Below are 22,406 nucleotides of genomic sequence, written 5' to 3' on the forward strand. Positions count from 1 at the left end.
AGATGTAGGGCCATCTCTGTTTGGCCCCACCAGCATCGTGGGTATGCTGATGCCCCTATACTCAGCCCTGGAGAGTATTCAGTTTGGGACCACTCACTACACAGAGGCCATGGAGCATGCACACAGAAGGGCAACAATGCCACGAAGGGTCTGGAGCACAAGTCAGCAGCTGAGGGAACAGGGATTGTTCAGTCTGGAGATGAGCTGGCTCAGAGGAGACCTTATTGGTGTCTACAACCACCCAAAAGCATGTTGTGTTGAGGTGGGGGTCAGCCTCTTCTCCCAGGTACCAGTGATAGGATGGGAGAGAATGGCGTCAGGTCATGTCAGGGGAGATTGAAGCTGGATATTAGAAAACATTTCTTCTCGGAAGTGGTGTTGAGGTATTGGGACAGGATGCCCAGGGAGGTGTTGGAGTCACCGTCCCTGGAGATGTTGAAGAACGGTGTGGATGTGTCAGTGAGGGCCATGGTTATGAGTCATGGTGGTGATGGGCTGATGGTTGGACTAGGTAGAGATCTTTTACAGTCTTAATGATTTCATAGATTGTGGTAAGAAGATGCCTGGTCAGCTGGACAATATGTTGTGCTCACTCATGCTCATGAGACCTGCAGAGGGTTTGGGGCTGTTGAAGCATAGGAATAGGCTTAAACTATCTTTTGGGTGATTTGGCAGCTGTGTTGAAGGGGAAGCTGAGGGAAATGAAATTAGGTACACTTATCATATTGCTGCTTAAAGAGTTGCTTGTGCTGTCCAAGGCAGGTGGAGTCTGTAAGATGTGGGTGGACCAAGATGGAGGCAGGCGTGATGATCAGGAGGGTGGCTGCGGCAGAACAGAAAAGACAGACAAGCCTTGGTTACTGTAACGTATCAGTGTATGCCTTAAAACCAGCTGGAGAACTGCCTTTAGTGCCTACGGCCATACCACCCTGGAAACGCCCGATCTCGTCTGATCTCGGAAGCTAAGCAGGGTCGGGCTCGGTTAGTACTTGGATGGGAGACTGCCTGGGAATACCGAGTGTCGTAGGCAATTCTTTTTGCATTGGCGTTGCTATCTCCAAAGGCGCGCGGAGGCTCTGTATTTTCTTACTTTTTTTTCATGTTTTCAGCTGCGAATTCCCCAGCTCCCACCCGCCCGTGGCCCCCAGCCCCACTTCCCCACTCAGGCTCAGAGGATTGCGGCCCCACTTCCCTTCTCGCGTCGGCCCCTTTTGGCCACGGGGCGGGGCAAGCGGGGAGCGGGCTCAGTCAGCTGACAGCGCTGTGCGCTGGGGCAGAACAACGCCGAGTGCTGTGGCTGCTTTGCCGCCCGCTCGCTGCTGTCATGCTGCGGCTGCTGCTCCTGCTGACCGGCCTAGCAGAGCTCCTCCGTGCGGCGGTGAGTTCCTTCGCTTTCTCCCACAGCGTGTCCGTTGAGAGTGCCCGGGATCGGGGGGGGAGGTGAATGGCGCCCCAGGAGACTGCCCTCAGGAAGGAGGATGCTGCACGGCCTTCGTTACTCTTTAATAATAGCGACCTCTGAGTCGCTATCAATAAGTGCTTTAAGGCTGGGGGTGCGGGCCAGGCCGGCTTCTTCCTTCCCTCCTTGCCTTTCGTCTCGGCAGCACTCGTGTGTGTGAGGAAGTGAGGCGGCCGCTGACAGCTCTGCCAGCCCCTCTGCACGGTTCGCGGCCCTCAGCCTCACGCATATTTGCTGGCTTTACCCCACCCGCCTTTTAGATCCATTTTATGAGGAATTGCACATTAAGCAGCCTCGAGGGGGAGGGGGCGGAGGGGAAGCGGAAAAGGAGCTGCTGCCTGACATGGAAAAACTGGCTGTTCCTGTGCGTGCTGTGTGAGGGAGCTGTGTGTTGCCCGTCCTGCCCTGTTGTGACACTGACTCCCTCCGTGTCTCTCTGTAGGGTCGCACAGCTGCCTATCGAAGGCCTGGGAAAATCCACTGTGAGAGCTGTGCTTTGTCACTTACTCCTTGAGCTTGAAGCAAAATATCATCTTAATTTTTATTTTTTTTTCTTAGTTTTTGTTAATTGAGTGATGTGCAGATGGTTAAAGCAGCATGGTGAGATATTTATCCAAGAGGATTCAGTGGCAGTAATTATGGTCACTGAGAGGGGTGGGTTTGTGACTGAAAGTTATGAGGTTGTGAAGGCAATGGATAAGGGGGAGCTGGCACCAAATTCAGCAGGAGGAGAAAAGGAGCGCTTGATGAATTAAGTAGATTAGTTTAAAGTAGATAAAGTACTGTAAAAATATGCAGTGAATTTTTGTAATCTGTTGCTACAAGAGGTTGTAGAAGCAAACATATTCCAATGAGAAGGATTAGACAATATACATCAGGTTCATAAATGTACAAAAAAGACAAGGTTGAGGTGTGCTTTGGAACATCCCTCAAGTAACAGCTCTGTCTGCTGGGGAAGTAGGAGAAGAACAGCACACAGTGGCCAGAGTAGCATTCTTCCTACAGACCTTTCTTGTTGCTGTTGTCCAGTCTGAATATGGCCTGGAGTCTAGAGGACTGTAGACTTGAACTAGTTGGACATTTCTTATCTCCCTAGCTTTACCTTCAGCATTATTTTTTAAGGACAGTGTTGTTACAGCTGAGAGGCCTGGAGGAATTGAGAGTTGCTGCACGTTTTCTTTCTTAACCTGTATTTCAGTGACCAACCAATGAGAGACGGGGTCTTTGTAAAGCTTGGTTTAGTCCTCAAAACATAGCAGGCACCTGTCAAAACAGAGATGCTAACATCCATTCAGTTAAGGAAGGTATGTGCTACAAATAAGCATCGAGGCAAACTCGGGTTTATAAGCATCTGGTCTCTAGCTCTCTGTGTAATCCTACAAGGCTGGTCTCCTGCCCTAGTTCTGAGGTATTTTTGGTGATAGTGATTGCTTTATTTTTCTCCAGTTAAACAGAGACCAAAATACAGGAAGTGTTTTGAAATTGTGTGTTCCTGTGTGACTTTAAATTGGGTTTTTCTGTTATCTCAGACGTGGTCACTATTGGATAATGCAAAAGACCATCCAAACATCTTTCATCTATGGTTAAAATAAAACAGTGTGTTTATTTGAAATAGAAATATGTGAACCATGCAGTGGTAGAAACATTAATCTGTATTTTGTCCAGTGTATATAAAGTGGGGAATTGCAGTAGAATTCATACAGAATGGCTGCGTAGCTGTTTTCAGTCTGGTAGCAGAACTGTGTTATTTTAATACCTTCTATTAAAGGGACACAGTATGTGATGTTTAAATCACATTTCTTTAATTGCATCCTGTTAAACCAGGGTATACTGAAATAGGTGTCAAGTCTTAGGAACTCTGCATGTTATGGGAGTGAGCAGGAAGTGAGCAGCAAAACACAATGTGAGCTTCACTGGCCTTAACAAGCTTGAGGGTTATGGGGAGCTCTTATTCACAAATGGAGGCAAGGGTGCTTCCGCATCCATAGTGTACGGTTTCTAGGATCACAGCTGCATTTGGTAGCCATTTGCCGATAAGCTTTATATTAGCTTTATATAGTTTTGTGTTCAGTGAGAAGGATATATTGTGATACCTGTTTTTGGGGTGGAGCCAACTGCTTGAGGGAAAAAAAAAACAAACCAGAAAAAGCATACACTAATAGTAGAAACATCTTAGTTGTGGTTGTAGAATACTATAATGATTGTTTGCAAATAAGTTAATGATTGTTTCCAGGGGTTATTGCATCAGTGCTGTGATCTATTGCCTAGGAAAGAAAAGCTCAAGGAAAGAAAAGGGGAAGAATCATTGAGGGAAGCAGGCAGAGAACTTGTAAGCAGACTATCAGGATCGAGTGTTTTCAGTTTATTATTTATCCAGCATGAGAAAATTTCCTCCCCGATGTTATGGTAGTGATTCTGTATGACCCAGTATCCTGGGTAGCATGTGCAGAATTACAGGCCCTTGTTGCAATCTGGGAAAAAGGGAATATGTGTAATATTTTAAAACGGCTGATACTGGTTCCTGGTTGCAGGCTTCATTGGCCCAAGGCATCCCTTCATAACCACATTCTTGCCTGCTGGAGACTCCTGCAGAACAGAACGGACAGGAAGCAAAGATGATCTCCTTCAAGCAACTGCCCCTTGAAGCAAAGGCTGCAGTGGCTGCAGGAGTGGTTTTCTTCTCCATGATGTTATCACGGAGTTATCTGGCAGAACAACTGGAGCCCAGGATGCGGCATTGGCTTCTGAGGCTGCAGATGGCACTGTTTGCTAACATGCTGATGTTGATAGGATCTCTTCATGTTTGGAAAAGCACAGTCACCATGTTCTCCAGGTCTTCAGCTGCCAGCTCCTTCTTTTTTGTGCCGTGGAAAATAGCTGTGTTCATGTTTTTAGCTTTGGCTCACTCGAGTTTCTTTACGTTGCTGTTTCTTGTTGCAGAAGAGCCCTATTTCTTTTCTTTAGCTGCCTACACTTGCCTGGGGGCCTATATTATTCTTATCTTCTTCCTGTTTGCTCTAGGCTCGGTAGAACAGGCTTACAGGTTCTTTGCTGGGAGAAGTGTTAAGGCAAACAGCAGTGGTAAAAGCAGCAGAACAGCAATGAAGCCGGTTTTGGCAGTCATTCTGACTGCTGTACTGACTGTCATGGGGCTGCTAAATGCTTCCCAGCCTCCTACTGTGAATAGAGTGGAGATTCCAGTTCACAAGCTGCCCTCAACAATGAACAACTTAAAAGTGGTCTTGCTTTCAGATATCCATTTGGGCCCTACGGTTGGGAAGACCAAGCTTGCCATGATCGTGCGAATGGTTAAGGCTTTGAAACCAGATATCACAGTGATTGTTGGGGACCTAACTGACTCTGAGGCGGAGATCATAAGGCCTGCTGTTGAGCCTCTTGGAGAGCTTAATTCTCCTCTGGGAACATACTTTGTCACGGGAAACCATGAATACTACACATCAGATGTTAGCAACTGGTTTGAGCTGTTAAAATCTTTTAACATTCAGCCTCTCCATAATGAAAACGTGAAGATTGTTTCACCGGAAAGCACTGATGACTGGTTCTGCCTGGCTGGTGTTGATGATATTGAGGCAGATGTATTGCGCTACTCAGGGCATGGCATGGACTTAAAAAAAGCTCTCAGAGGTTGTAGCAGTGAGCATGCAATAGTGCTGTTAGCTCATCAGCCAATGGCTGCAAAGTGGGCCCTTCAGGAGAGACCAGAAATAAATTTAATTCTCTCTGGTCATACTCATGGAGGGCAGATGTTCCCACTAAACGCTGGGGCTTATTTTCTGAATCCTTTCTTTGTTGGCTTGTACAAAGTTGGGCAGAACACCTTTGTCTACGTCAGCCCAGGGACAATGTACTTTGGAATACCCATGAGATTGGGCAGCAGAGCTGAAATAACAGAGATAATTCTACGTTCTCCTTGAGGAGTTTCCCATTTTATGGATTTTTGCCATCCTTTTTAGTCAGTATGTTGGCTTTTTCACTCTGAAAGAAAATGCTTCTTCAGGAAGGTGATAGAAATGTATTGGGATGGACTTGAGCAGGTTCTGTTAAGTCTGAGGAGAAAACGCTCTATCTTCGGCCTATGAAACAAATCAGAGGGTGTGTAAATATACTCAAGAAATTCCTTCTTGGAGTTCATTATTACTGATATTCTACATTTAAAGATAACACGGTCACAGAGATGATGCATGTTCTGTGCATGTTTATTGCGTGTCCTCCAGCTACTTCATGATTGTCTGCATTAGGCAGTTGCCTTATCCAATCTCAGACTGGTGAGATTGATCTTTTGCAGTGAAATTGCACATGCATGCTTTTGCAGGAGGGCCACAGAATGTCCTCTGAATATCTAAATTCCAGAAGTCTTACGCTAACAAAAGTTCTGGGAAAGGAATGGTTCTATTTTCACTTGATTGTCTTTATCCCACTTTAAAGCATGCTGAGGGTCTACCAGTCTGCGCTGCTCACCAATGCAGGGAGGTGCCAACATTATTTCCTGAAATTCAGGTTTTCTTCCACTTGAGAAATTGAGAGAGACTGATATTTAAGATGAAAGTAGCTGTCTTTCTGCAGGCATTTTCCTTAGAATAACCGGGCATTTAGTAATTACTTTCTGAAAGCAGCTGTAATAAAAGCAAATGAAAACTAATCTCTTAATTGGCATCATTTATTTTTGCTATCTGAGCATTCGCTACTCCCTGTTGTAAAGCACAAAGTCAAAGCTGAAGTATTCAGTCTTTTTTTTTTCCCTCCTAATTCAGTTTGTCGGTTTGTTTGTTTATACTTAATTTACCTTCTGTGATTTTTCTTCTACGAGAGTATGGGAATGTTACTTAGAAAACATGCAGATAAGATTCAATGAGTTAAAGCTTGAACTTTGTGTAAGGTTTTAATATGTCAAGTTAAGTGCTGTCTTCCTTAAGAAGACTAAAGGCTTCTGCGGGTCATTTCTTTGATGTTTGCTTATCTGTGGCCTGGTTGTCTGATAAGCATATAGCAGAATAACCAGCTGCTACAGGATATTGAGCAATTTTCTCTCCACCTTTCCTAGATAAGCTTAACACAAACTAAAATCACTCTGAGGTATATTTGGGAAGTGTCACAGGCTTTGTAAACAAGAGGAGTTCTGGGTGAAATTTTGAAGTCTCACTTCATCCCTTGAGTCCTCCGAGATGGAGTTTCTAACTACTGAGCCATTTTTGTGTCCCCTTCTTTCCTATAAAGGTCTTGCACTTTTACTTATAAGAATGTTGAGAAACACTGTTAAGGGCAGGCTAGCAGATGTATTGTGCACTGGAAGCTTGATGGAAAAGCTGGGAAGTCAGTCCTCTTTAGTCTGAAAGTAGAATGCCCAGCCTGCCAGGCTCTTCTACTTGTTGAATCAGATCATTCTGTTTCCCAGCACCTGTAACTGTAGTTTTCTTCTTAACACAACAATATCTGTTTAAGTTTGTAGAAGCTTTCACACGTATTTGATACCTCCCACCACCCATGCTCTGTTCTTTCAGGATTCTTTCCCATCAGTGACATTGTGAAATGGTCAGAAGTAGAGAGAATCTTGATAGCCTGTAACCCTCTGTCTGTTTATCTAAATGCCTTCATTTACAAGCTCAGCTGTGGATTCAGTAATGTAGGATGTTCCCTCTAGACCAGCAGTCCTGGTGTACAGGTTTTCACTTGAGTTACTGTGTTAAGAAGACTAATTTCTAGTTTCCTTAACAGGAGGCTTTTGTAGGACTGTCTTTAGGTGCTGTTATTTTCCCAATGAGTTGCTAGTCTGATTTTTACTTTGTTTGCCCTGCTTTTTATTCCATTCCTCGTTCTGTCTAAATGCATGCAGAAACCTACCTGCCCTAGTCCTGCACTAGTCCTGCTGTCACCAAGGTGCACAGATAACTTTAGTGTGTGTGTGCGCTCCTCTATGTATCCTCCCAGGAACAGATATTGGTCATATTATCATTTCATAAATGTATTGAGTTCTTTCACTATAGTTTAGTTCTTATCTGGTTTTCTTTAATTGCTTCTGAAAGCTTGGTTGCTTGATGATAAGTACCATTTAAAATGTTTCTTTCTGTGCCAAAAGCACTTCAAAGCCTACTCCTATTCTTTTTGTCTTTTTATTTTCAGATACATATGAGAAGAATCCTAGATCAATTGTCTTTTTTGACAGCATCAGGATTTAACCCTTTCTGATATCTCTCACAGACAGAAATCCCTAATTGCCCTCAAAGGATTTCTCTATGCATGTTCCAGTTTGACTTGGGTGCGTGCGATTTCGACCTGTGTTCAGTATTCAGATGGGGGGAAAAAAAACCACGCAAACCCAAATCTTTGCTGCTTATTTTGTATTTTTAAATTCTTTTGTAATTTTTTTGGGGTGTATGTGTGTGTGTGGAATGTATTTGATTTGTAGAACTTAATTAAATGAATATGTATTTCATCCTAGAGAAGGCCAGTTCATTTGGGGCATTGGATGTGGGCAGAGTTAATCACTGCTGGAGCAGTACCAGAGTAATATTTATTACGGTATATAATCAGTGGAGAGAGGATTTGGAAATATGTAAATTGTTGTATAATAAATGCTTTGAATGTTGGAATTTAATAAAACTTTATTTACTTAGCAAGAAGGATGCCTTGATGACCATTTATTTCGTACCAGTATTTCTTGTAGCAGTTCACACTGAAGAGTTTTAACGCTCTAATTCTGTTTTTGCCAGCAAAAAACAACTGACTGTAAATGTGACTGTAGTTTTGGAAAATCTGATACCCTCGCTGCTAAATGAGGCATGGATGAAAGTGGTAAAAGTAAAGCCACTGTTACGTGTGCCCAGTGCCTGCTTTTATGGAGGTGTATGCGCTGAAGGACAAGGGGCAGAGAAAAGAACCGCTATAATGATAGAAAAAGAATAGAGTTGTTGGGTTTGGTCTTTGTTTTGGGGGGGGGCTTTAGGGGGAAGGGTGTGTTGTGGTGGGTTGTCATGGTCAGGGAACAGCAGGAGTAGTTTGTGGTTCCGTTTTGATGCTTGCACTTGTGGGGTGGAGAAAAAGCCCTGGAAGGGCTGTTCTGGTTTTGAATGGTCTTGGTAAGAGATGCTAGAAGTAGTCATGTGTGGAGGGGTTCGCCAAAGATTTATATTTCATGTTAGTGCCTTTTCCAAATAAGGAGGAAAAGCCCCCACTGTTTTGTCAATTTGAATAATGGGAGATTCTAGAATCTGTTAAATGGCTGATAGATTGTAATGCCAGAACTGTGATTTATTTTGTTTTCCTAAGTTGAGAGAAGTACACATTAGAAAACATGGGAAGAGCGCTAAGGTTACAAAAGTGAGTACTTGATTTAAGCAAGGACAAATGCTCTAGTTCCTCTGTCTTGCACATGAGTATGTCCTGAGTGTTTAAGATGCAGTCTTATATCATTGCCTCTGAGGGCTTGAATTCTTGTCCGGCTGTTATTGTGGTTTGGTATGAACAAGCTGGCATCCAAAACAGTTGGCAGTTAGTTTGCTTACCAAAGTGGGAGCTCCACCATTCTGTCTGCTATGGATGGACAGGGAACTCATTTCTTCTGTATATCCACAACCATGAGTATTGACCGAGTCAGAAGTTCGTGATAACTTGTTTTCATCATGAGCCCTACACTGTGCTGTAAGGAAGAGCTAGAGTCATGCGCTGACAATAAAGAAGTGTTGCACGATTATGAAAGGAAGTCTGATTATTGTGGACAATAAATGGGTTAAATCAGAGTAAGAACTCTGGAAGTATCCCCCCCTGCTCCCATCACATAATGAGTTGTGCGCATAAGTAAGTTGAATTACAGTTACGTTTGCAGCTTTAAATGGTAACTGGATCAGTGACTACTTTCATAATGAATACTTTATTTTCATTGTTTTAAGAAATCACTCTTTTGCTGATGGAGATGTCTGCACCCTGAAAATGGAGCTGTGTGAGCAGTACGTTCAGTGTGCAGTGTCTCAGCACAAGGTGTCTTTGCCATAGGCCCCTGTCATGGTTAGTCTGAGTAAGGGCATTAGAATCCTCTCTCATAGGGGAACAACAGCACCTTGGACCATCCTTCTTTACTTCCAGGACTCAGCTAGTTGTATTTGGAAGGTGAAACTAAAACCACTGTATATAGTTAAAAAATCAAATGTCGTCACCATGTGGAATGCTTTACAATCCCTTCAGTCTTCCAATTCTTATTGCCCTGCCAGCCTGGAACTATATGTTTTCTGTTGTTATATGTGAAACAAACACTGTTCATTTGTTTGCTGTTTCCAGAATGTTTTAGATTACTATGTGCATGTAAGATGATTTCTATGACTTCATCTCAGGTTTACAGTGAGGACTGTGACTTTACCACAGTTGCAACACAATGTAGTTATCTCCTCCCTGGAGTCTGTAGTCCTCCAATGTTTGTTGCGTTATCGCACTGAGTTGCTCCTTTTATAGGGTTAGGCAGGTTTACTCAGTAATTTCTTCCTCCCGTTTTTAGCACTGTGGGTGGTTTCTTTTGTTTGTTTTTACTTTGTACTCTATCTGTACTCTTGTCCTTTTGGTCTGTGACACATTAAACTGACTCCCTTATTCTGTCTGGTTGCATTATGAATATGCTCTTGATTGGCAGTGTTGTCCAGCTATTGGTCAGGAGTCTTGATATTTGCACCCTTGCACTTACACCTGCATACTGAAAGTCACTTTTTCCGTTCCTTTCACTTCACTTTTTCTGTAGTTATACACATTTACAATGAAATTGTTCACCAGGTACCAGGAAAAAAAATGGCTTCATAGGAAAGATCTTCAAAACTGTAGTCTGTTGGTCCCTACTTGCCTTTGGGCAGATTTCCTGTGATAGTGGATGGCTCTTGTGCAGTTGGGAGAGACCTGGAGTTGTATGGTGGTCTACACCTCTGTTGCCTTTCAGATTTCATCACTTTGGCTTCATGCAATCATGGATCAATTAAAAGTCAACCAAGGGATCAGGCCCAGTCAGCATCTGTTCATGAATGGTAGCTCCTGTTTGACAAAACCGATTTCATTCTATAACAAGGTGACCTGCTTAGCAGATGGAGGTAAGGCTATTGATGTGGTCTACCTGGACTTCAGTAGGCATTTGACACTGTCCCCCACAACATCTTCATGCAGAAGCTGACTGCCCACGGTTTGGATGGACTTACGCTCTGCTGGGTAAAACACTGGCTGAATGGCCAATTGAATGGAGTTAAATCCAGTTGGAGGCCAGTCACGAGTGGTGTCCCCTGGGGCTTGGTATGGGGGCCGCTTCTAGTTAACATCTTTATTAATGATTTTGATGAGGGATTGAGTGCACCCTCAGTAAGTTTGTAGATGACACCAAACTGGGAGAGGGTGTTCACCTGCCTGAGGGGTGGAAGGCACTACAGAGGAACCTCGATAGACCGGATTGATGGGCCAAGGCAAACAGTATGAGGTTCAATAAAGCCAAGTGTCAGGTCCTGCATTTTTGTCACAACAACCCCAGTCAACCCTACACGCTTGGGGAGGAGGGGCTGGAAAGCTGCCTGATTGAAAGGGACATTGGTGTACTCATGGACAGTCGGCTGAATGTGAGCCAGCAGTGTGCCCAGGTGGACAAGAAGGCCAGTGGCGTCCTGGCTTGTATCAGGAATGGTGTGGTGAGCAGGACTAGGGAAGTCATCCAGCCTCTGTACTTGGCATTGGTGAGGCCTCACCTTGAGTACTGTGTTCAGTTTTGGGCATCTCAGTACAGAAAGGACACGGAGGTGCTGGAACAGGTCCAGAGAAGGGCAATGAGTTTGGGAAGGTCTTGGAGAATGCACCCTACGAGGAGAGACTGAAGGAACTGGGGCTGTTTAGTCTGGGGAAGACTTGATGACCTTGAGGGTCTTTTCCAACTGAGCAATTCAATGATTTAGTCAGTTTGCTAATTGTTAAGCTCTGTTCTTAGTGTGAGGGTAGGCCAAGGTTCACCTGTTCTAGATTAAAACATGTCAGAGCCCTTCAAAAGGTTTTAATTTACGCTATTGAAAGGTGTGTTTTATTTATAAGTGGTGCATTGTCCAATGAAATATGAGCTATGTTGGCTTGACTTGGCATTTCTGATAGGCCCAGAACTAATGGATTAGCAGTTGTTAGCCTTAATTTTCACTTCATAAATCCCTACTGACCTTTCACTGAAAGGACAGAAATAGTACTGGAGACAGAACTGTAAAAGATATGTGTTAAAGGTGTAAGATTCAAGATGGTAGTGTTTATAAAAATATAAATTAAAGGTTCTTAAAGGCACAGGACCACACAGTTAATAAAAACCCGTCTTCCTGTCTTCTTTTTTTTTTGCAAATTACTTGAAATAAAGAAAGTACTGCTGTTGCTCCCAGTAGTTTGATTACTAATGAATTTAGGCTCTTGAGGGATAATCCCAGTAATCTTGAAATTAAGGCATTTGTCTCAAGAGTTGCAGATTCTACTGCTGAATTTTCCTGCTTCTTTTAAATTCACTGTTGGGTAAATGTTTTAGGTGTGCTTAGCTGGAAAAGTGTTGAAAGGAGGATTGTCTCTAGAAATGACTAATCTTCATTGGTTTACATCAATGCGTAAATCCTTTAGACTGATTTATCACAATTTCATATTTACAAGTACATAAGCTTTCAGTCTGCTCCTACCAGTGCCATGGAGCATTCAGGACATGGTATTTTTTCCTTCAAAGTTCCCAGCTGGCTTTTGTTTCTTGTGTAACATTGAGCTAGAAATCAGTTGTGTTTTCTAAAACCTGCACAAACTGGTAAATCTTCCCTATCAAATGAGTCATCGCTTGCACTGCAAAATGTGTTAGTGTAGAAAGATAACACTATACACTATTGCTGAAAGTGGAGAATACATGTGGAATATGTTTTGTGTAATGGTAGACTGTTCTTCATGTTTCTCATGACATTTATTTATTTATTTATTTATTTTTGTACACAGAATATACCCCAGAGGACTTTTGGGATTGATTATGACCGCAACTGCTTTGTCAAGGATGGGCGCCCTTTCCGTTACATCTCTGGTAGTATTCACTATTCCCGGGTGCCTCGGTATTACTGGAAAGACCGCCTCTTGAAGATGAAGATGGCTGGGCTGGATGCAATTCAAACGTAAGTAGCTGCTGAGTTTCAAAGTTATTTGCAGTCCTGGGAGACCCAGCTAAAGTAGTTAAGGGGGAATGCTGCCATTGTTAATTTTTAAATTAAACTGTTGGGTTTTTTTAAGTAGTAGGTGAGTGAGAAAGCTCTTGAAATTAAAATTGGAACATAATGACCACCTTCTGCATAGACTGGGATGATAGCAGCTAATAGTCTGCTTCCTTGCTGTTAGGCAATGCTTACTACTTTATAATCCAGGCTGTAAATGTGACCTGAAACAAATAATTGGTCTGTGAACTTTGGCAACAAAGAAACAGATAATCCTGTCCTCTGCCAAAGGGCATCATAACCTCTTGTTGAGAGACAGGCTAGGTGAGAGGTGACAGTAAAGTCTTAAAGACAGTTTAGATTGTGTTTCCCCGAAGCCTTCAGAATTTAGGCAGAAGCTGTCGAAATATGTATAGCTTTTTCACCAGGAGTGTTTGAATTTAGGGAAATAACTGTGAAGTAAGAATTGAACTTAAAAAACAGACAAAAAACCCAAACAAACAGGAAGAACAGCAAAAACAAACATTAAAAAAACTCAACAGTCAGTTGTGTCTACTAAACATTCACTCCAACTTTCATGACAAGAGAAGCTGATTTGCAGAAAGTGAATATGCACAGTCTTTTCAAGTTATGGTTGCAATTACCATGTATGGTTTTCCTTTGTTAACTATTACAGGGTGTTCTTCCTCCTCTCTTCCTCCTCTCTTCCTCCTCTCTTCCTCCTCTCTTCCTCCTCTCTTCCTCCTCTCTTCCTCCTCTCTTCCTCCTCTCTTCCTCCTCTCTTCCTCCTCTCTTCCTCCTCTCTTCCTCCTCTCTTCCTCCTCTCTTCCTCCTCTCTTCCTCCTCTCTTCCTCCTCTCTTCCTCCTCTCTTCCTCCTCTCTTCCTCCTCTCTTCCTCCTCTCTTCCTCCTCTCTTCCTCCTCTCTTCCTCCTCTCTTCCTCCTCTCTTCCTCCTCTCTTCCTCCTCTCTTCCTCCTCTCTTCCTCCTCTCTTCCTCCTCTCTTCCTCCTCTCTTCCTCCTCTCTTCCTCCTCTCTTCCTCCTCTCTTCCTCCTCTCTTCCTCCTCTCTTCCTCCTCTCTTCCTCCTCTCTTCCTCCTCTCTTCCTCCTCTCTTCCTCCTCTCTTCCTCCTCTCTTCCTCCTCTCTTCCTCCTCTCTTCCTCCTCTCTTCCTCCTCTCTTCCTCCTCTCTTCCTCCTCTCTTCCTCCTCTCTTCCTCCTCTCTTCCTCCTCTCTTCCTCCTCTCTTCCTCCTCTCTTCCTCCTCTCTTCCTCCTCTCTTCCTCCTCTCTTCCTCCTCTCTTCCTCCTCTCTTCCTCCTCTCTTCCTCCTCTCTTCCTCCTCTCTTCCTCCTCTCTTCCTCCTCTCTTCCTCCTCTCTTCCTCCTCTCTTCCTCCTCTCTTCCTCCTCTCTTCCTCCTCTCTTCCTCCTCTCTTCCTCCTCTCTTCCTCCTCTCTTCCTCCTCTCTTCCTCCTCTCTTCCTCCTCTCTTCCTCCTCTCTTCCTCCTCTCTTCCTCCTCTCTTCCTCCTCTCTTCCTCCTCTCTTCCTCCTCTCTTCCTCCTCTCTTCCTCCTCTCTTCCTCCTCTCTTCCTCCTCTCTTCCTCCTCTCTTCCTCCTCTCTTCCTCCTCTCTTCCTCCTCTCTTCCTCCTCTCTTCCTCCTCTCTTCCTCCTCTCTTCCTCCTCTCTTCCTCCTCTCTTCCTCCTCTCTTCCTCCTCTCTTCCTCCTCTCTTCCTCCTCTCTTCCTCCTCTCTTCCTCCTCTCTTCCTCCTCTCTTCCTCCTCTCTTCCTCCTCTCTTCCTCCTCTCTTCCTCCTCTCTTCCTCCTCTCTTCCTCCTCTCTTCCTCCTCTCTTCCTCCTCTCTTCCTCCTCTCTTCCTCCTCTCTTCCTCCTCTCTTCCTCCTCTCCTCTCTTCCTCCTCTCCCTTTTTTGTTTTTTTTCCTGTTGAGGTCTTTTATTCCTGTTCTTTATTCAAAGTGTACTTCTGGTGTACAGGAAGGACTGGCCTCTGTTGATATTAGGGTCTTCAGGACTGTTTATGTTCAGGTACAAAATATGCAATACAGCTGTTTTTCCTGGAGTGTATGTGACTCTCTGCATGCTACTTGCAGGGACCTCTGGGCACCCAACTGTAATTTTCCTTGTTTTCAGTTATGATGTGCAAACTAGAAATGGGTACAGTCATAAATATCTGGGTAGAACTAAAAGCTGAAGGTTTTATTGTGGAGGAGATTAACCAGCAATTAGCCACTAGATGGAGCTAAAGATTTACACTGTAGAAACTGAGAAATTTCCTGGAAGAATTAGCAGGTATTTAAAAGTTCAAAAAACTGTATTTATTAGGAAAAAGAAAATAACCTATAGAAACTCCATGTAAGAAAACTACTGTTTGGAATATCTGCACATTAAAAAAGAACCAAGGAGGTTCTCTGTCCTTCATTGTATGCAGCAGGGAAAATTACCACCATTTTCAGGGAATGAGTTGCTTCATAAACATGCCTGTTAATTTAGCCCAGATAGAGTTGTCTCTTTTGCAGTGTTGATGGCTTATAGTCAGATGGTAATTTACAGTAGAACCTACATACCTTTTTTCTTCTATTAATGCCATTGTCATATGTCTTCCTTTCCATTTTATATTTTTATCTTTGCCTTTTCCTTTGCAAGAGAGAAGAAGAAAGTGGTAACTCTTAATCTCATGTGGATATCAGGCCATGTTGCTGATTAATTACGAACATCTTGAACATGATGGGTGATGTTCAAGATGTTCATAATTATGATGGAAGCTGCTTCACCTTTGCCAGCCAGATGGGAACAAAAGCTTTAGATTATAGCTTGACTTAGCAAAGAAATTTGGCATACAAAATATCCTGCTGCCTTCTCAGAGAATTCTTGGATCTTATGCTTCAGTTAATCTTTATTGTTAATGTTATACCAACTAACTTGTTGGTTTTTGTTTCTTCGTTTGTTTTAACTTGTTTGCTTTTAGGAATGTCATGCAGCTGACTAGCAAAAGCTTTGCTAGCTCAAGAGACATCACCCTTTTTTCTTTTCTCCTAGCTCTTTAGGCCAGTTTTCCTTTGAAAGAATGGAACTGGATATATCTGTTCTTGGCAAATCTAGCCATAGCCTTTCTAGTATCTTTCCAAGGCCTGGAGTTAAGTTGGCATATAATTTTCTACAGTATTTTTTGCCATTATTCCTTTTCTTTTTAGCAAGAAAGGTATCACCTTGAGCCACATATATGTATTATAGATGAATGGTTCTGAAAATAACATAGCTGTTAGCACATAAGGCAAACTAAAGTTACTTCTGCAGTGATGATCTAGATAAAGGCATATTGAAAAGGGAAATATGATACTCTATTGGCCTTTTTGAGGTATGTTGGTTTTTTTTTGTTGCTGTTGTTGTTTATGTTATCTACTTTATCTACTTTGATTTTAAATATTGCTGATCAGCTTGCTTCTCTGCTTTAAACACAGGCAAAATGCACAAAACCAAATTAACAGTGAGTATATTTTAGTGTGGTTCACGTCTTTACCAAATGCGCATTTGCTTTGTTGTTGAATACTTTGGAAGCAATTATATCAGCTTGACAAAGAACTATAACTACATTATAGTAGAGGAAAATCTGCGTTTTGGTGTCTGAATATGTTGGTTAGACACTATCCTGGCATATAGATTTTAAGCTTTTGCTTTTCAAAAAGGGATTTGCAGTTTGGCATTTGTGAGGAACTAATATTAATTAACATTTCTGAAGCAGTACAAGAAGGGCATAGAGATTTTGGAAAGGGTCCAGAGGAGGGCCACAAAGATGATCAGGGGCCTGGAGCACCTCCCCTATGAGGACAGGTTGAAGGAGTTAGGCTTGTTCAGCCTGGAGAAGAGAAGGCTGCGGGGTGACCTCATTGCAGCCTTTCAATACCTGAAGGGAACCTACACCCAGGAGGGGAGTAAACTCTTTGAAAGGGCTGACAATAGCAGGACTAGGGGAAATGGATCCAAGTTGAAGGAGGGAAGATTTAGGTTGGATGTTAGGGGGAAGTTCTTTACTAGGAGAGTGGTTAGGCCCTGGAACAGGCTGCCCAGGGAGGTTGTGGATGCCCCGTCCTTGGAGGTGTTTAAGGCCAGGTTGGACGGGGCCCTGGGCAACCTGATCTAGTGTAGGTGTATGTTTGGTGGCCCTGCTAGGCAGGGGGGTTGGAACTACATGATCCTTGAGGTCCCTTCCAACCATTCTATGATTCTATGATTCTATGTGTGTATATATTCTGGATTTGTTCATTTGCATGTATTTCTGATTCCAGTATGATTATAGGTGATTTAAATAAATGTATTCATGTGAAGGTTCCTGTTTTTTCTTTATTATTGAAAGCAGTGTTTTCTACATTTCCTTTTCCTGTTGGGGCAGTTCTTGCCAGGTTAATGATGGAACTTAAAAACAAACCCAAACAATAAGAAAAGTGTTGCTGGCGAGGCTCTTTGCTTGACTAACCACAGTTTTGGTTTTACACGTTTTCTCAAATCTGTACAATGGACAGTGGCAACGTTTCTATTACAGAAATCACAAACCTATGGGCAAAAAGTAAATGCATGGAGAATGAGTTTTCCTGTTCTCCCAAATCCTTATCTAGGCTGCATTCATCTCTAATTTTAACATCTGCCTCTGCTACAGCTGCCACTTAGTGCTGGGCCAAGGGATAACTCCTGGTTGTTTTGTACGGGCCTTAAGCTGCAACAGTATCTCTCATAGTTGGTAGATAACAAGTATCTTCTTTACTCTGCAACCAAGAGTTTTTTTGTTTGTTTTTTTTTCATTTAGTCTTCTGGGAGAAATTGTGTTGGGGTGGCGGTTTCCTACGTCGTGGAAGTAGGAAAGAAGTATTGTCTCAAATGTTGATCTGCTTGTTTGGCAGTTTTATTACTGCGTTACAAAAAGGCTCTATTGTTTTCCTAACTTAAGATTCTCTTTTCTCTTTATAGGTATGTACCATGGAACTACCATGAACCCCAGATGGGCGTGTATGATTTTTCTGGTGACAGAGATCTGGAGTATTTCCTGCAGCTTGCTAGTGAAGTTGGCTTGCTGGTGATCCTAAGAGCTGGACCTTACATCTGTGCAGAATGGGACATGGTACAGCCTTTTGTAACAGTTACCTTGTTTATAGGGTAAATATAATGCAAAGATTTCTGTCTTAAAGTAGACAAGTGTACTTGATCTATCCTTTATTGTATTCTGGCTGAATTCTTACAGTGCAATCTTAATTAGTAGTTGCTTTGCTTATATAAAAATAAATCTACAAGTTCAGTATATATTTTGATGATAGACTAACCTCCTCTTATTTCCTGAAAGTTGTCACTGAAATGGTTCCAATTCTTTTCCCAGGGTGGTCTTCCTGCATGGCTGTTGGAGAAGGAATCTATTGTTCTGAGGTCTTCTGATTCAGGTAGGGGCATCAGAAATGACTGGCAAAAGTATTCTTCAGCAACAAGCTGGCTTACTGTTTGAGGTTATTTCCAGGTAATTCATATTCAAATATTTCAGTTAAAGACTATGCACTCTATAAATGTATATAACAAACAAAGCAGATTCGAAAACCATATTCCTTCTGTCAACTGGCCACTCATTTTGGGAATTCTTCCTAGCTGATCAGCATGCATGAAATTCCAGAGCTAAAATGTCATGGACAGGATATATAGACATGTGGTGAGACAGGATGTTGGAGAGGAATCTGGGGACAAAGATGTAGATCCATATCATACCTGACTTTAGTTCTGCTTGTTGTGAGAAAAAAAAAAAAGAGGTATAGATAGAAACACTTGTTGACATGCATTAGGACAACTTGTGTGAAACGCGTTGAAATCTCTGGTAATTTTCAGAGTTCATCATTATTTAATGTTTTATTATTTAGTAAACTGTAGTAGAAGCTGACATTTTTGAATGAATGTAAGAACAAATCAGTTCATTAGATGCTGTTCTGATATACTTCATGTATTTATAGGTTTATACTTATTTATATCTATCCGTTTCACATAGTAAAATCTACACATACAGTAAAACAAAGAAACAAAAAAGACATGGGTAAAAAAAGCAGAGAAGTTGTGAACCATTTATACATTATGTATTACAGATTACCTGACAGCAGTGGAGAAATGGATGGGGGTCCTTTTGCCAAAGATGAAGCATCATCTATATCAAAATGGAGGTCCAATCATCATGGTGCAGGTAACTTTCTGAAAAACAAATGAAAGCAAGTAGTGTGAATATTTCTATTGCTGTTGTGGATGCTCCATAAGTGTTGGTTAGTAGTGTACAAAGAAGGTTCTTAGCTGTTTAAGGTAGGTGGAGGATTCATTGGAGTCTCTTATTCTAAGGAAATGAAGGTACTGTACGCAGAATTCAGATTGCTCCATCAAAGTTGTTCCCCAAAATTATGGAAAACAATAGAGCAAACTTAATGGAGGTTTTTTAGATCCGATGCTGATGCCAATTCTCACATAAAGCCAAAATACATTATGGTTATCTGAACTCTTCTGATGGGAGGGTTTGCTGCAGATAGGAGCAAGAGCAGTATGAAATAAGCCTCAAACTATTATCCAGAAGAGCTTTAGAATTTAGACTTTTTTGTTCTTAGCACCTGATTGGAGCTGTAAATGTTTCGGGGTACAGTGCTGTACATTCCTGATATGTATTTTCTCTTAAACTACTAGATATGTAGAAGTACTTGCTCAATTTTCTTAGTATTTGACTGTAGCAAAAGCTGTGAGTTGCTTATTTTAATCTCCTCACAGTGACTGCTGCAGCATGAGATACAAGTGAGATGGAGGAGTGCCTATAAGTGTTCCCTTCTGTTATTCTTCGTATCTGGAATTTTAAATGGAATTTTCAGCATTACTGTCAAAGGAAAAAGAGTTGGATTAAAACTTCCAGTTTTTGGTGTTAGATGCAAACTGGAATTGGCTGCTGCTCTGTTGACTTTCTTTTATTGTGCAGGTGGAGAATGAGTATGGAAGCTACTTTGCTTGTGACTATGACTATCTGCGTTCCCTTCTGAAGATCTTTCGCCAGCATCTTGGGGATGAGGTGGTGCTGTTCACAACTGATGGTGCAAGCCAGTTTCATTTGAAATGTGGAGCTCTTCAGGGTCTTTATGCGACAGTAGACTTTGCCGCAGGTTGGAGACAGCTGTTTGTTACAAAAATAAAGTAAAATGTGTACACTGCCACATTTGCTGTGACATAGGCCTGAAGAAGGATCAAGCAACCATAGTGTGTTCCATTTGATGGAAGAGGAAAGTTGATATTGTGAACATTTAGATACTGCACAGATTTGGCAAAATAGGCTACAAGAAGCACATTCAAAGATAGATCTTTCCTTTTTTTTTTTCTTTTTTTTTTTCTTTTTTTTTTTTCTTCTGTATTTGTGACTTCTTATAAGTGTTATTATCTTTACAGTCAAACATATACTCCTAGCAGAAATTCGTTTTTTATACATAGATTGAAATTAAGAATGCCTTCATGTGTATCATTCATGTGACAATGAGCTACCCTTGGGAGTAGTTATTTCTGTTTCCTGTGTCTTGAGCCACTAGGGTTGCCCAGAAGTGAAACTCCTCTTTACAAACTGCCTAACAGGAAGACAGTTCTTCCCCATCCTCTTGCTACCACAACCTCAGGCCAATGTGTTACAATGACTGTGTAGTAATTCTGACACATCTCAGGGCTTTTGGCGCCAGGATGTCATTCCTGAGAAGAGCTGGGTTTTCAGGGAACATACCTCAAAAAAAGAGATATGCATGCTTGCATGAATTCATGTGTGCATTTTACATAACTTCTGCAACTTAAGCACTAGAATGAAGTATATTGATTCCTACATTTCCAAAGTACATTTCTTGTTTATATTTTTACTAGATGTTAAAAGGGAGGTATGACACTTATTCCAGTAAAAGAGGAACTGAAAAAGTGAGGGATATTGCAACTCAGTCTTGTTTCTATCTGTTTATAGGTGGAAACGTCACAGCAGCATTCCTAGCTCAAAGGAGCAGTGAACCTTCAGGCCCTTTGGTATATTTTTTAATTTACATTCTTATATAATTCCTAATCTTAGTGGTTAACAATACAGGAGTTGACAACAGTGGACAGTTTCTTAGGAATATTTACAAAGATGTCATTTCTAAGTCACTCGGAAAAGCTGAAAAGAGGAGTTTCTGTGTGTGTTTGTCAAATCCACATTAAGTGTTCTGCAGATATTCTTTTGGTCCCAGGAGATACCGATTTTCAGTATTTTTCCTTATTAAGACAAATGTTTACAAAGCAGCGGAAACAGTTAGTATGATTAGATGCATTAGTCATGTATGTGGGTGGGGTGGAAGTTAAAAGCAAAATTAAAAGGGCAGGTTAAATGTTGCTTCCTGTTTTTGGTTACTCTAGGGTTTCTACTCAACCTGTAATGGGATGTGAGATTATTGGAAGCCATTTTGACAAAGAGAGAAAGCCCTTTAAGGGGACTGTTTCTGTGCTGTAAAGTCATTTGAGATGTTACTTCAGTGTTTGAAAGATTTATTACTCATTGCATTGCATCTAATATAATCTACAAACATTGCTCTGCAGAGAATATGTTTGTTCCATCATTTATTTTTATGCCCACTATTTGAAACATGAAGTTTAACGGTTCTGAGGATATCTCTGTTCTTTAGTACTTAAGCAGTGATTTTCAAAGTGCATGTGTAAAATTATCGACAAGATAATTTAGTCTCTTTGAGTCATCTACTAAAAAGGACTGATTTAAATGTACACTCTGCTGTATTTATAAAAGTTTAAAAACAGTTAAAACGATTCAAGGTACCTTTTTATCTCTTGCAGACAGTAACCCAAGTCACATTGCGCTCTGTTCTTGCACTCTCTTTATGTTTTTCCCTTCCTCTTTTTCCCTTCCTTCTTTCAGGTTAATTCTGAGTTTTATACGGGATGGCTGGATCACTGGGGGCACCCTCATGCTGTTGTACCCTCACAAACTATAGCAAAAACACTTAATGAAATCCTGGCACGCGGTGCTAACGTCAACCTGTAAGTGTGCATTCAGTGAAGGGTAACTGCAGAGATTTTTTTTTTCCCATTTCATTAAAACCTGGTTAATGTAATGGCTTTTTTGTTTTGTTTTGTTTTGTTTTGATTTGTTTTAGGTACATGTTTATAGGTGGAACTAACTTCGCCTATTGGAATGGTAAGAAATTATTTGAATTAATCTATGATGGGGTGGAGCTGTGTAAGTGTTAATTAGAATCATAGAATGGCCTGGGTGAAAAGGACCTCAAAGGTCATCTAGTTTCAACACCCCTGCCATGTCACCATCCACCAGACCAGGCTGCCCAGAGCCACATCCAGCCTTATCTTGAATGCCATCAGGGATAGGGCATCCACATCCTCCTTGGGCAACATGTTCCAGTGCGTCACCACCCTCTGAGTGAAAAACTTCCCCCTGATATTTCACCTGAATCTCCCTTGTCTCAGTTTAAAACCATTCCCCCTTGTCCTGTCATTGCCCACCCACGTAAACAGCCATTCCCCTCCTGTTTATATGCTCCCTTCAACTATTGGAAGGCCACAATGAGGTCTTCCCGGAGCCTTCTCCAAGCTAAACAAGCCCAGTTCCCTCAACCTTTTCTCACAGGAGAGGTGCTCCAGCCCTCTGATCATCATAGTGGTCCTCCTCTGGACTGATTCCAAGAGCTCCACATCCGTCCTGTGCTGTGGGCCCCAAGCCTGGACGCAGTACT

At 42.0% G+C, this 22,406-nt stretch overlaps 2 protein-coding genes and 1 non-coding gene across 3 annotated transcripts in view; all 3 read left to right on the top strand.

Annotated features, from left to right (window-relative positions):
- The first annotated feature begins 911 nt into the window (after window positions 1–911).
- LOC140249259 (5S ribosomal RNA) lies at window positions 912–1,030 on the top strand. The gene has a single exon (XR_011902978.1). It is a non-coding gene; the product is annotated as a 5S ribosomal RNA (ribosomal RNA).
- Window positions 1,031–1,249: 219 nt separating this feature from the next.
- Window positions 1,250–22,406, top strand: part of GLB1 (galactosidase beta 1) — a 42,423-nt gene continuing 21,266 nt past the window's right edge. Inside the window, exons 1-9 of the mRNA XM_072329007.1 lie at window positions 1,250–1,378; window positions 12,431–12,600; window positions 17,614–17,764; window positions 18,017–18,077; window positions 18,762–18,856; window positions 19,625–19,805; window positions 20,636–20,694; window positions 21,575–21,696; window positions 21,813–21,853. Coding sequence (XP_072185108.1) covers window positions 1,325–1,378; window positions 12,431–12,600; window positions 17,614–17,764; window positions 18,017–18,077; window positions 18,762–18,856; window positions 19,625–19,805; window positions 20,636–20,694; window positions 21,575–21,696; window positions 21,813–21,853 — 934 coding nt within the window. The 5' untranslated portion in view covers window positions 1,250–1,324. The remainder of the gene's footprint in view (window positions 1,379–12,430; window positions 12,601–17,613; window positions 17,765–18,016; window positions 18,078–18,761; window positions 18,857–19,624; window positions 19,806–20,635; window positions 20,695–21,574; window positions 21,697–21,812; window positions 21,854–22,406) is intronic.
- On the top strand, window positions 1,256–8,092 carry TMPPE (transmembrane protein with metallophosphoesterase domain). The gene is made up of 2 exons (XM_072329008.1): window positions 1,256–1,378; window positions 3,991–8,092. The coding sequence occupies exon 2, from the start codon at window positions 4,075–4,077 to the stop codon at window positions 5,392–5,394; it is 1,320 nt and encodes a 439-aa protein (XP_072185109.1). The 5' UTR covers window positions 1,256–1,378; window positions 3,991–4,074; the 3' UTR covers window positions 5,395–8,092.

Source organism: Excalfactoria chinensis, chromosome 2 (genome assembly GCF_039878825.1).
Source record: "Excalfactoria chinensis isolate bCotChi1 chromosome 2, bCotChi1.hap2, whole genome shotgun sequence".
NCBI classification, from domain to species: domain Eukaryota; kingdom Metazoa; phylum Chordata; class Aves; order Galliformes; family Phasianidae; genus Excalfactoria; species Excalfactoria chinensis.